The 12,920-nt window shown below is 43.6% G+C and overlaps 1 protein-coding gene across 1 annotated transcript; it reads left to right on the top strand.

The window, feature by feature from the left end:
• The first annotated feature begins 10,521 nt into the window (after positions 1 to 10,521).
• LOC141083380 (E3 ubiquitin/ISG15 ligase TRIM25-like) lies at positions 10,522 to 12,312 on the top strand. The gene has a single exon (XM_073567599.1). The coding sequence runs from the start codon at positions 10,522 to 10,524 to the stop codon at positions 12,124 to 12,126; it is 1,605 nt and encodes a 534-aa protein (XP_073423700.1). The 3' UTR covers positions 12,127 to 12,312.
• The last annotated feature ends 608 nt before the right edge of the window (positions 12,313 to 12,920 follow it).

The following is a 12,920-nucleotide window of genomic DNA, read 5'->3' as shown; positions in this document are numbered from 1 at the left end:
ATTGCTAATTGAGTTTCCTATGAAAATCCCTGAGAATAGGTGAATTTGGAGTTTGCCTGATCCGCTCATCTCTAGTCTGTCATATTCGACTATTAAATGTGTTAAGAGAGCGCTCCTACAGTTACAACTATGGAGACTTTTTTATACACCGTATATAAGTTTATCCTTATTAAGTTTTCAAAAGGGAATAGAAATGCGAACACCGGGTACTAGTTGTGCCACAAGTAGTAGGTCAAACATGACCACATAACCATAACAATATACAGTATTTCCAAAACATTTGAAAAAACTGCATGAAAGAAGTAAACATATTCCAAGGTAGAGTCGATGGTAGTTCATTGGTTCACCGTGTTTTAGGATATGCCGGTATGGTGACTCAGACTTAAACATGGTCAAGGTAATCGGCGGAAGAGTTAACCCCTCTCTGACATCTGACATACTATCCCGTCCTTGTGCCCTGGGCCCGTCTGATCATTGACAGGATAATACGTCATAGCGATTGGCCACGCACATGGGTGGTGTGCGGCCGATCGCGGCTGGGTGTCAGCTGATTCTCACAGCTGACACCCGGCACTAAGTGTCAGGAGCGGTCACAGGCGGCTCCCGGCACTTTAACCTCCGAAATGTTGCAATCGCACACGATTGCAACACTCTTGGAGCAGGCAGAGGGCTGAGAGCCCCTCTGTCTTTGGGTCGGAGACCATGCGGCATGACGCGAGGTCCCGATCTCTGCCATGGTAACCCGATGTCATGATGACATCAGGGTCACCAGAGCTGAGAAACTTCCTGTCATGCGCAGTGCATTTCAGGAAGTCTCTCAGGTCAGTGTAAATTACATGCAGCGCTGACAGCTTCTGTAGCATGTAGCTGCTGCTTCATCTGCATGCTATAGAAGTGATCAGCCTGCACAAAATGATTGTCCCATAGTGGGACAAAGTGTAAAACTTAGAATGAAATAATTGGAAAAATATATATATAAAAAAAAAAAAATCCATATTTATTCTATTAATAAATAAATATTTGAATGAAAAAAATCTAAACCATAAAAGTACACATATTTGGTATCATCTCGTCCGTAATGACCCGCCCTATAAAACTGTTCCACTATTTAACCCCTTTAGTGAACTCCATAAAAAAACAAGGCAAAAAACAATGCTTTATCATCATACTGACAAACAAAAAGTGGAATAACATGCAATCAAAAAGCCGGATATAAATAAACATGGTACCGCTGAAAACATTATCTTGTCCCGCAAAAAACAAGCCCCCACACATTTCCATCAAAAAAAAAGTCATAGCTCTCAGAATGAAATGATGCAAAAATAATTATTTTTTATATAAAATAGTTTTCAATGTATAAAAGAGCCAAAACATAAAAAAAAGATATAAATGAGGTATCGCTGTAATCATACTAACCCGAAGAATAAAACTGCTTTATCAATTTGGATGGAAGTATTCATCTGCTGCTCCTGCCCGATAAATAAATACAGTAATTAAAAAACAAAACGGCGTGGGTTCCCCCCAATTTTTGATAATCAGCCAGACAAAACTCACAGCTCAGGGCTGCAACCCTCAGCTGTCAGCTTCAGCAAGGCTGGTTATCAAAAATAGAGGGGTCCCCACGCTGTTTTTTAAAAAAATTATTTATGATGAGAGCCGTGTTCAGCACTCAGTGCCGGGGAACAGCGCTTACTGTAACGCTTCTTTCCTGGCGCCGATGCATGTCACATGGATGACATCCATGTTTGTTATGTGTATACACGTGTGCTGGATGTTTTGTAGCCCGTGCTGACATTAGAAAAAGGAGATGTCAGAGTGTTTTCCCCATGGACATATGGTCCGTGGAAACACACTGACATGTGCACAGACCCATTCACTTGAATAGGCAAATAGCACTCCGTTCCTCCCAAGTCTCTCCGCATGGCTAAGTAGCACTGTACAGCCACATATGGTGTATTGCTACGTTCAGTAGAAATTGTGGGACAAGTTTTGGTGCCATTTTTACTCACTTCTTGTGTGAAAATGTAAAATATTTGGCTAAAACAAAATTTTGGTGGTAAAAATGTAGTTATTTTGTCCTCACTGCCCAATGGTATAAAATTTTGTGACACACCCATTGTGTTAATATGATCACTGCACCCCTAGATGAATTCATTGAGAGGTGTAGTTTGTAAAATGGGGTCACTTATGGGGGGTTCTGCTGTTTTGGCACCTCATGGGCTCTCCCAGTGGGTCATGGCACCTGCAAACCATGACAGTAAAATCTGGCGCTCCTTCCCTTCCGAGCTTTGCCATGTGCCCAAACAGTGGTTTACCCCCACATATGGGATATTAGCATACTGAGGACAACTTACACAACAACTTTTGGAGTCCAAATTCTCCTGTTACCCTTGGGAAAATAAAAAATTGGGGGCAAAAAGATTATTTTTGTGAAAAAAATATAATTCTTTAGCTCTACGTTATAAACTTCTGTGAAGCACTTGGGGGTTCAAACAGTAGAAACCCCCACAAGTGACACCATTTTGGAAACGAGACCCCCTAAGGACCTTCTCTAGATGTATGGGATAGAGGATATGTATGATGGGTATATGGGCATGGGACTATGGGATGGAGGAGATATGTATGATGGGTATATGGGCATGGGACTATAGGATGGAGGATATGTATGATGGGTATCTGGGCATGGGACTATGGGATGGAGGATATGTATGATGGGTATATGGGCATGGGACTATGGGATGGAGGAGATATGTATGATGGGTATATGGGCATGGGACTATAGGATGGAGGATATGTATGATGGGTATCTGGGCATGGGACTATGGGATAGAGGATATGTATGATGGGTATATGGGCATGGGACTATGGGATGGAGGAGATATGTATGATGGGTATATGGGCATGGGACTATAGGATGGAGGATATGTATGATGGGTATCTGGGCATGGGACTATGGGATGGAGGATATGTATGATGGGTATATGGGCATGGGACTATGGGATGGAGGAGATATGTATGATGGGTATATGGGAATGGGACTATAGGATGGAGGATATGTATGATGGGTATCTGGGCATGGGACTATGGGATGGAGGATATGTATGATGGGTATATGGGCATGGGACTATGGGATAGAGGATTTGTATGATGGGTATATGGGCACAGGACTATGGGATGGAGGATATGTATGATGGGTATATGGGCACTGGACTATGGGATAGAGGATATGTATGATGGGTATATGGGCATGGGACTATGGAATGGAGGAGATATGTATGATGGGTATATGGGCATGGGACTATAGGATGGAGGATATGTATGATGGATATCTGGGCATGGGACTATGGGATGGAGGATATGTATGATGGGTATATGGGCATGGGACTATGGGATAGAGGATTTGTATGATGGGTATATGGGCACAGGACTATGGGATGGAGGAAATGTATGATGGTATATGGGCACAGGACTATGGGATGGAGGATGTGTATGATGGGTATATGGGCACTGGACTATGGGATGGAGGATAATCATTATAATTTGTTATAACTAACCACAGTTAGTTACTATGCCCGGGCAGCGCCAGGCTCTTCAGCTAGTGTTTTATAAAATTTATTATGGGAGTTATTGATCATTTGATCATGGAGGTGAGCTCCTCCATTAACATAATCTCATTTACTTTGGAGTACCAAAGTGAGATTGTTGGGATAGTGTTACTTTTGCATAGCAGGGGAATACATGCTCTGACAGACATGATCAAGTGTCTCAGTATTTATATGTTTTTAAAGGGATGTTGCTGTGATGGAGAAGCATGAGAGCTGGGTCAAGGTCTGAGATATTGCAGATATTATCATATTGCAGATACGTAGGGGCAGGAAACATAAACCCTGACGCACGTTTCAGTGTGGATGTCCTTCACGCCCCCTGAAGAAGGACATCCACACCGAAACGTGCGTCGGGGTTTATGTTTCCTGCCCCTACGTATCTGCAATATGACGGGTAATTATTTAATTATGATGCACAGCTGCTAATGCTATTATCAGACCTATTCTCAGTATGCCTTATGTAATTTCAGAGGACAGTTCGCTAGCCTTCCCCAGTGTATGGATCTCCCTTGGTCTCATTGTGGAGTCTAATATGGCTATGTAGTGTATACTATTTTAGGATTTTTCCCTAGGAAGCCCCTAAACTCTCGGGTTTAGCATTACGTCTTTTTTATCTAGAACTGTTCTCTTTCATAGGCAATTGGTACAATTATTATTACTATTCCCGTCCTATATGCTTTTCCTATGAGGGCAGGTCATTTGCTAGATCTAGGGTATTTAGGTCACTATAATGTCTACTAATTTTACCCTCTTATACTTTTTCTCTGCTCATGTATGTTTATCTTATTGTGTTGTTCATACTTATTGCTATATTTATGTCATATTTTATGACCAATAAAAATATTTGTATTTTTTCATATTAGCGTAGACTCCATTCCTCTGGTTTTTTTCAAGTTTAATCCATGAGTCGTTGCTTGTATGTTGAGTTTTGAGCATGGTGGTACTTTTGCCACCACAAATTAACTGATTATGGTTTGGAGATTGTTTCTATTAATTAATCATCTGTAGTGCTCTACTACCACCTAGTGGCACTACGTGTAACTGCATTGTCATTTTCTGGCTACTGCATCAAATTGACTTACACTTTAACCATACCGGTCCACAAGTTGGCTTCTGATATATTACGTTTGCATGAAAATCAAATCTCATAGACCAGAGAGGCATGCTTTGTAACTGGGCATGATGGATATGTAGAAACACCATTCCCCTCCTCACCGTCCATAGAGAGAAGAAATCACATCAGCATTTAAAACTAACTTGCCAAGAAAAAACCAGGAGAGAAGGACTGAATTAGTCCCAAGAGTACAACAATCAACAATCCATTGAACATCCCTAGACTGGTTCTTTGTAAAGGGAACGTGTCCCTAAACTTCTCAACAAAAAACATCACATTTTTACAGAAACAGAACCGAGACTTTTGCCAAAGGCGTCCTGTCTTCTGCTGGGATGCAACAAGGAGGAATCTCTTCTGAGCTTTGAGCCACAATGTGATGCAGACATTCCCCGTATACATTCACTAGACTTGCAACTAAAAGGACAACAACCCTCAGCTAATTCTCCATAAGGTGCAGCAGTGAAAGAGAGAGATACCAAGCACGCACTCTCTCCATTACCTGCAAGCTTCTTCCCTGGGCCTTTATATACTCCATTGGGAATATCCCCTTTTGGATAAATTAAAACTCAGACTTCTTCTACCCTTCCACTTATACTGCAAAAAATCCGCATCGGAACTACTATGCCATCAAAATTTCAACAACAATCTGCCCATAAGGGAGGACTAGGAAAAAAATGAGTAGCCTCGTTAGACCCCCCGATACGTAGTTGGGGGCATCATTAAGAGAAATCGATTTCCTCTCAGGAAACAGTCATCTCCCTACTAAAGAGGACTTTAAATCCCTTGTCTCTGAGGTAAAGGATGCCTGCAGAGCAGAAAATAATTCCATGCGTCAGGATGTATAACTTCTCGTGCTCAGAGTGGACTTCATGGAAACAGAGAATGTCGTTCCCAAACAATACATCTAAAAGCTACAGAGTCATGTCGCCGTTTACCCTAAGGCCTTAAATGACACAAATAAGCTCCTTGAAAACCCAGCCAACGATATCAGAGTAAGAGATATTTCTGAAGCAACAGGTTCAGAGGATATTTATGCTCTACTGGAATCGTTATTCAATTCCATCCTGGACCAAACTTCCCATAAAATAAAGTTGGACAGAGCACTAGACCCCAAAAGGTCTCAATCACAACCACAGGATATAATCTGCTGTGTCCACGACTTTTAGTTAAAATAGTTCATATTGTCCAAAGCTCGTAAGCTCCACAAGATCTAATTTGAAGAAACTCTTATTCAGCTATACCCCGATCTCTCCTGAATTACCCTTCAAAGAAGAAGACTCCTAAGACCCCTCCTTCTTGCTGTAAGGAACGAAAACTTCCAATATAGGTGGAACTTCCCATTTACCCTTTACAGATATGAGAAATGGGTGACCAGTGACTCTATGCTCACCCAGAGATCTGGCAACTTTTTGTACTGAATTGAATATTCCTACTCCTTGCCTTCCAGATTGGGAGTTGTAACTTCCTTTCACTGCACCTTCACCGATCTGGCAACAAGTAGCAACAGGAAAAACTGTTCCTCACCACGAGAAGCAACACAGCCTGACCCGAGCTGAGGAATTGGGTCGCCCTCCCAGGGCTGTGGGCTACTCGGTACCGGGCCGGTGTCAACGGGATGTGTCACAGCAGCAGTGACCCGGTCCGTGGCCCTGGACGCCCAAGCAATGGGGGAATTGAAATGGTGTAATGGAATAGTTCATGACGCCACCTGTGGTGTTCGGCAAGTGAGATGTTAAGCCGACGCTGCATGCAGATCCACTGGGACTGATGGTATGGTGCAGCAAAGATGTGAAAGCTCCTCACAGGTGAAGCTGTAGTCCCAGGGCAGTGTAGATGTAGTTGACACGGGGATGTAGCAGTGCCAGAAGGGTAGGAAGCAGACAGAGACACAGCAGGGTGCAATTTCTGTACCTTTATTTGATAACTGCTGTCCAGGATCCTGATTACAGATGGCATCAGAGTAGGCTAGCCTGGAAGCAGCTCAGGATTCTCTCTCAGCAGACGGGCTGTGCAGTCTCCTTCCTAGTGCTTATTTGAATGAAGTACTCCTAGTACTGAGTTACACTGAAGATACTCCTAATTCTCTTCTTGTCTCTTAGAACTACCTCGTATGGCAGACAGCTGTAGCCGTATTCCTCTCTTGGCTCACTCCGTGCTGTTGTGTCTCCGAGTCTTAGATGAGAGTAGGGCATTTACAGCCTCCTACTCCTCTGGTTTCTGTTGCAGGACCGTTAGTATCCATACAACCGTGGAGACCAGGCTCCAGTTCATGCGCTCTCACCGTGAGGGAGCTCTCCTTCCTCAGCTCAACCTCCAGCTTCTCTTCACAAGTCTGCACCTGTGTACCTCCTCACACTAACTGACCACTCCTTCCTCTTGGCCCCCAGAGAGCACTCCTCCCCTCAATTCCGGTTCAGAGTTCCCCCTGCTGGCCTGGAATGGAACTGTGTTGCATGTATAGGTTAACTGCGAGAGAGACCCTTCACTGCTTCCAAGCATGACCTCACCCTCCCTGGAGGAAGGCAAAGCCAGTGTGGCGACCATACTCCTGGGGGCGCCACAGAATTGTGCTTTTACTTGATCTCACGACATTGGTGACACTATCCTTCCCCTACAGTGCCTTGCGAAAGTATTCTGCCTCATGGAACTTTTCAACCTTTTCCCACATATCATGCTTCAAACATAAAAATACCAAATGTAAATTTTTGGTGAAGAATCAACAAGAGGGACACAATTGTGAAGTTGAACAAAATGTATTGGTTATTTTAAATTTTTGTGGAATTTTAAAAAACTGAAAAGTGGGGCGTGCAATATTATTCGGCCCCTTTACTTTCAGTGCAGCAAACTCACTCCACAAGTTCATTGTGGATCTCTGAATGATCCAATATTGTTCTAAATGATTAATGATGATAAATATAAACCACCTGTGTGTTATTAAATCTCTGTATAAATGCACCTGCTCTGTGATAGTCTCAGGGTTCTGTTTGGTGCACAGAGAGCATCATGAAGACCAAGGAACACAACAGGCAGGTCTGTGATACTGTTGTGGAGAAGATTAAAGCCGGATTTGGACACAAAATGATTTCCAAAACTTTAAACATCCCAAGGAGCACTGTGTAAGCGATCATATTGAAATGGAAGGAGTATCATACCACTGCAAATCTACCAAGACCCGGCCGTCCCTCTAAACTTTCATCTAAATGAAGGAGAAGACTGACCAGAGATGCAGCCAAGAGGCCCATGATCACTCTGGATGAACTGCAGAGACCTACAGCTGAGGTGGGACAGTCTGTCCATAGGACAACAATCAGTCATACACTGCACAAATCTGGCCTTTATGGAAGAGCGGCAAGAAGAAAGCCATTTCTCAAAGATATCCATAAAAAGTGGCATTTAAAGTTTGCAACAAGCCACCTGGGAGACACACCAAACATGTGGAAGAAGGTGCTCTGGTCAGATGAAACCAAAATCCAAACTTTTTGGCAACAATGCCAAACGATATGTTTGGCGTAAAGGCAACACAGCTCATCACCCTGAACACACCATCCCTACTGTCAAACGTGGTGGCAGCATCATGGTTTGGGGCTGCTTTTCTTCAGCAGGGACAGGGAAGATGGTAAAAATTGATGGGAAGATGGATGGAGCCAAATACAGGACCATTCTTGAAGAAAACCTGTTGGAGTCTGCAAAAGACCTGAGACTGGGACGGAGATTAGTCTTCCAACAAGACAATGATCCCAAACATGAAGCAAAATCTACAATGGAATGGTTCACAAATAAACGTATCCAGGTGTTAGAATGGCCAAGTCAAAGTCCAGACCTGAATCCAATCGAGAATCTGTGGAAAGAGCTGAAAACTGCTGTTCACAAACGATCTCCATCCAACCTCACTGAGCTCGAGCTGTTTGCCAAGGAAGAATGGGCAAGAATTTCAGTCTCTCGATGTACAAAACTGATAGAGACATACCCCAAGCGACTTGCAGCTGTAATCACCGCAAAAGGTGGCGCAACAAAGTATTAAGTTAAAGGGGCAGAATAATATTGCACACCCCACTTTTCAGTTTTTTAATTTCCGCAAAAATTTAAAATAACCAATACATTTCGATCAACTTCACAATTGTGTCCCACTTGTTGTTGATTCTTCACCAAAAATTTACATTTGGTATCTTTATGTTTGAAGCATGATATGTGGGAAAAGGTTGAAAAGTTCCAGGGGGCCGAATACTTTTGCAAGGCACTGTATGTATTAATTTCTCTTGTTTACCAATGTTGGATTTCTGACTGAGATTTTTTTGCATAGAAATGCTTTAAGTTAACATGCATTTATCTTCTCTCATACACTATTTTAATCTCATTATTGTTGGGCGGCGAGCAAGGGACAATGTGATTCCCCTCCTCTCCGAGTTCTGATGTACTTCATGACACCCCACCTCCCCCTTAATACAGCACTTTTTCCTAGCTGGTCGTTTGAGGAAGACCCCGGGAGAGGTTAGGCTGAATTCTTCACTCACAAATTAGTATTTTTGTAAACATTTTGCTAAGCCCTCACCGGGGAAAAGGGAAATCAGGAGACAGGTAATTTTTCCAAAATTTTGTTCCCCCTTCCCTAATGTGACATTATTGATCTACACCTGTTTGTTTTGTTATAGTGTATGTTATGTCTTAAGGCCCTGTTACACACAACGATGTCCCAGCGATCCCACCAAAGATCTGACATGGATGGGATCGCTGGGACATAGTTAGGCTGATCGCTGGTGACCTGTCACATAGACAGACTCACCAGCGATCAGGACCAGCGAGCAAGCTGGTTTCCAAGGTAAACAGCGGGTATCTAAGACCCGCGCGGCTCTTGGATACCCGCTGTGGATGGAAATTTGGAATTTCAAATAGCCAAGATTGTTGATTCTCACTTAGTTCGTTGGTTGCTTCAGTATCTGATACAATGGATGGGATATGGTAATGAGAGAATGTGGGTACCACCATCTGATGTTCATGCGACCAGGCTGATAAAGTGTGAAGACCGGGTGAGACCGGACCGGTGTGGAGGGGGGGGGGAATGGAGCGGAGGATTTGTTACTGTGTGAGGAGGGCTTGTTCATGTGGGACGGGGAGGGCCTGTTGCTATGGAGGGTGTGGTTGTTGCTATAGAGGGCAGGTTTTTAGTAGAGTAGGAGGAAACGACCAGTTCTCATTTCAATGCCAGAACACACCCCCCCCTTGGACGTTCTGATCAGAAGCAAGAGTGATATCTAGAAAACCCTGCAAACTGGTGACAGGAGGTAAATTACTTATTTTCACCATTCTGCAGCCCAGATATGTACTGAGATTTTGTGAAAAGCCCGGACAACCCCTTTAAGTCTGGACGGAGTACTATGGTATACAACTACTCTCCTATTCCCTGGATGGGGGAAGGGTACAGACTGAGGGTGGATTCAGGAGCCAAGGCACGGTACGTGACTCCGGCGTCTTCACCATCAGAAGTAACCCAGGGAGCAGGGTGAGCTAGGGTGGCCCTAGCATTAGGGACAGGGATCTCGGGACACCCGACAACAGTCTTGATATTAGGATATTTTCAGCTTAATTAATTCCTTCTTTTGTTAGACTTTACAATTTCCAACTTATTCAATTAAAAATAGCAATAATACGGCTACATTGATGGAACAATAGTACAACCATGGCTTTTACCATGAAGCGATGAAAAAATAAATGCTGCATCACTAAAGAGTTAAGTAAAAAGGGTGTAACTAAGACTTTACTGTTCATCCTGCCTCATAGCATTTAGTTTCATTTCTTCCGACAGCCATGGCGTCCGATATTCTGAGAGACGAGCTGCTCTGCTCCATCTGTTTATCTATTTTTACAGATCCTGTAACGCTGAGATGTGGACACAACTTCTGCCGGGTCTGTATTGATCGTGTGCTGGATACACAGGACGGGTCTGGAGTTTATTCCTGTCCTGACTGCAGAGAAAAGTTTCGAGTGCGGCCGGCACTGATGAGGAACATAAATCTCCATAATGTCGCAGAACGTTTCCTGATTACTCAGCAAGAACAAGAGGAGATCACCGGGATCTGCTGCACTTACTGTGTGGACTCTCCGGTACCTGCTGTTAGATCCTGTCTACACTGTGAGGCTTCTCTGTGTGATAAACACCTGAGAGCTCACAGCAAATCACCAGAACACGTCTTATCTGATCCCAGCACTAATCTGGAGAAAAGGAAATGTTCTGTCCACAAGAAGATCCTGGAATATTACTGCACTGAGGACGCTGCTTGTATCTGTGTGTCCTGCAGTTTGATTGAGGAACATAATGGACATAAAATGGAGTCACTGGATGAGGCCTGGAAGAAGAAGAAAAAAAAACTGGGAAATGTTCTACAGAAAATGACCACAAAGAGAGCGGAGACTGAGGAAAGAGTCCGGAGTCTGGAGGAGCGCAGGAGAAAAGCTCAAGAGAAAGCAGCTGGAGAAGCCGAGAGCGTCACTGCCCTGTGTACAGACATCAAGAGACGGGTGGACGACCTGGAGAAGAAGGTCCTGAGTGAGATCTCCAGGCAGGAAAAGGAAGAGTCACTGTCACTGTCTGCTCTGATCCATCAGCTGGAAATAAAGAAGGACGAGCTGTCCAGGAAGATGAGACACATTGAGGAGCTGTGTAACATGACGGATCCACTGACTGTCCTACAGGAACCAGAGACCGGTGACTTGTGTGATCCTGAGGAGGAGGGAGGTGATGAGGACCCAGGGGAACATGATAAACAGCCCCATGATGGAGATGACCTGGATGTGGCTGTGATCTCACACACATTACACACATTATGTGACGTAATATCAGGTATAAGGAGCGGGATCTATGTGGAGGATCCTGCAGACATATTACTGGATGTAACCACAGCTGCTAATAATATCCTTATATCAGACGACCTGAAAACTGCAACCGGGACACGAGAGAAACAGAAACGTCCAGAAACAGCAGAGAGATTCCAGTATTATCAGGTGATGAGCAGGAGGGGATTTACCTCAGGACGACATTACTGGGATGTGGAGAGCAGTAGATCAGGGGGTTGGAGGGTGGGGATGTGTTACCCCAGTATAGACAGGAGGGGAGGTCGATCATACATTGGAAATGATAACAAGTCCTGGAGTTTGTGGAGATACAAGTATCAGTACTCAATGATACATGACAGGAATGAGATCCGGTTACCTGACAAGATCTCCAGTGATAGAGTCAGGATATGTCTGGATTATGGGGCCGGGCAGTTGTCCTTTTATGAGCTGTGTGACCCCATCAGACACTTACACACCTTCACTGCCACCTTCACGGAGCCCCTTCATGCTGCATTATGTGTATTTGGGGAACATTTTTTCGGACGCTATTTAGATAGCTGGGTGAGGATTAGAACTTAAAGGCAACGTAGCACCAGAAAATGACCTGTTTTTAAACTACGTTTTACGGTAAACATTTTTCTGCTCTTCTATGATATAAAATATATTTACTACCTGACCCTCCTTAAATCTTGTAGTGTTTCCTGAAGCCACTGACCCTCTCATGTCCCATGATTTGGGAACCATAAAGACAGTATTGTATTATCATTGTGTCATTATATTATGCTGTTTCATTGCAATGCAATAAGGTTTGCCTCTCTTTAGAAGTTTGTCCTTCCTTTTTCCCTTGAGCTCTGATGTCAGTAACCCCTCCCTTTGTCTTCATTCTCTGTCTATCAGCCATCTTAGAAGCTCATGTGTTTGCAGCTCGGGTTCAGAAAATTATTTTTTACATACTGTATTGTATTTGTGCACAACAGCAAGAATTCAGCTGGAAAATTAACCTTCTTCTGGAATCTTCATATGTGCCTCCTGCAGTCGAGTTCAAGCTATCTGATGATATATGTTTGTGTAAGTATTGTTTCATACAGGCAGCCTAGAAAAGGTGTCTCCAGCACCCTACACTTGCAGCCTTGTTATGGAGTCAGAATGGTAAAAAAGACTTTTGCCAGATACATCGGTAAAGCCAGTCTACAGCTTCTATAAAGTGCGAGGGGTTGACTCTGCTGCTTTCCGAAGTAAACATAGAAACACTTCTTAGGTAACTCACCTGCTGGTTTATTATGGAACAACATAAACCATAGGAGGGTCCAGTAAAGTAAACATGGCATTTCTGGCATAACAGCAAAGCAAAAGATAAATCAGAGTGAAGTCCT

Source organism: Dendrobates tinctorius, unplaced genomic scaffold (assembly GCF_039654945.1).
Source record: "Dendrobates tinctorius isolate UK_male_01 unplaced genomic scaffold, ASM3965494v1 ptg000020l, whole genome shotgun sequence".
Classification (NCBI taxonomy): Eukaryota; Metazoa; Chordata; class Amphibia; order Anura; family Dendrobatidae; genus Dendrobates; species Dendrobates tinctorius.
This window is presented reverse-complemented; position numbering and strand designations above follow the sequence as displayed.

Excerpts from the sequence above, each read along its gene's own strand:
- LOC141083380 (XM_073567599.1), top strand. The coding sequence starts at position 10,522 with ATGGCGTCCGATATTCTGAGAGACGAGCTGCTCTGCTCCATCTGTTTA.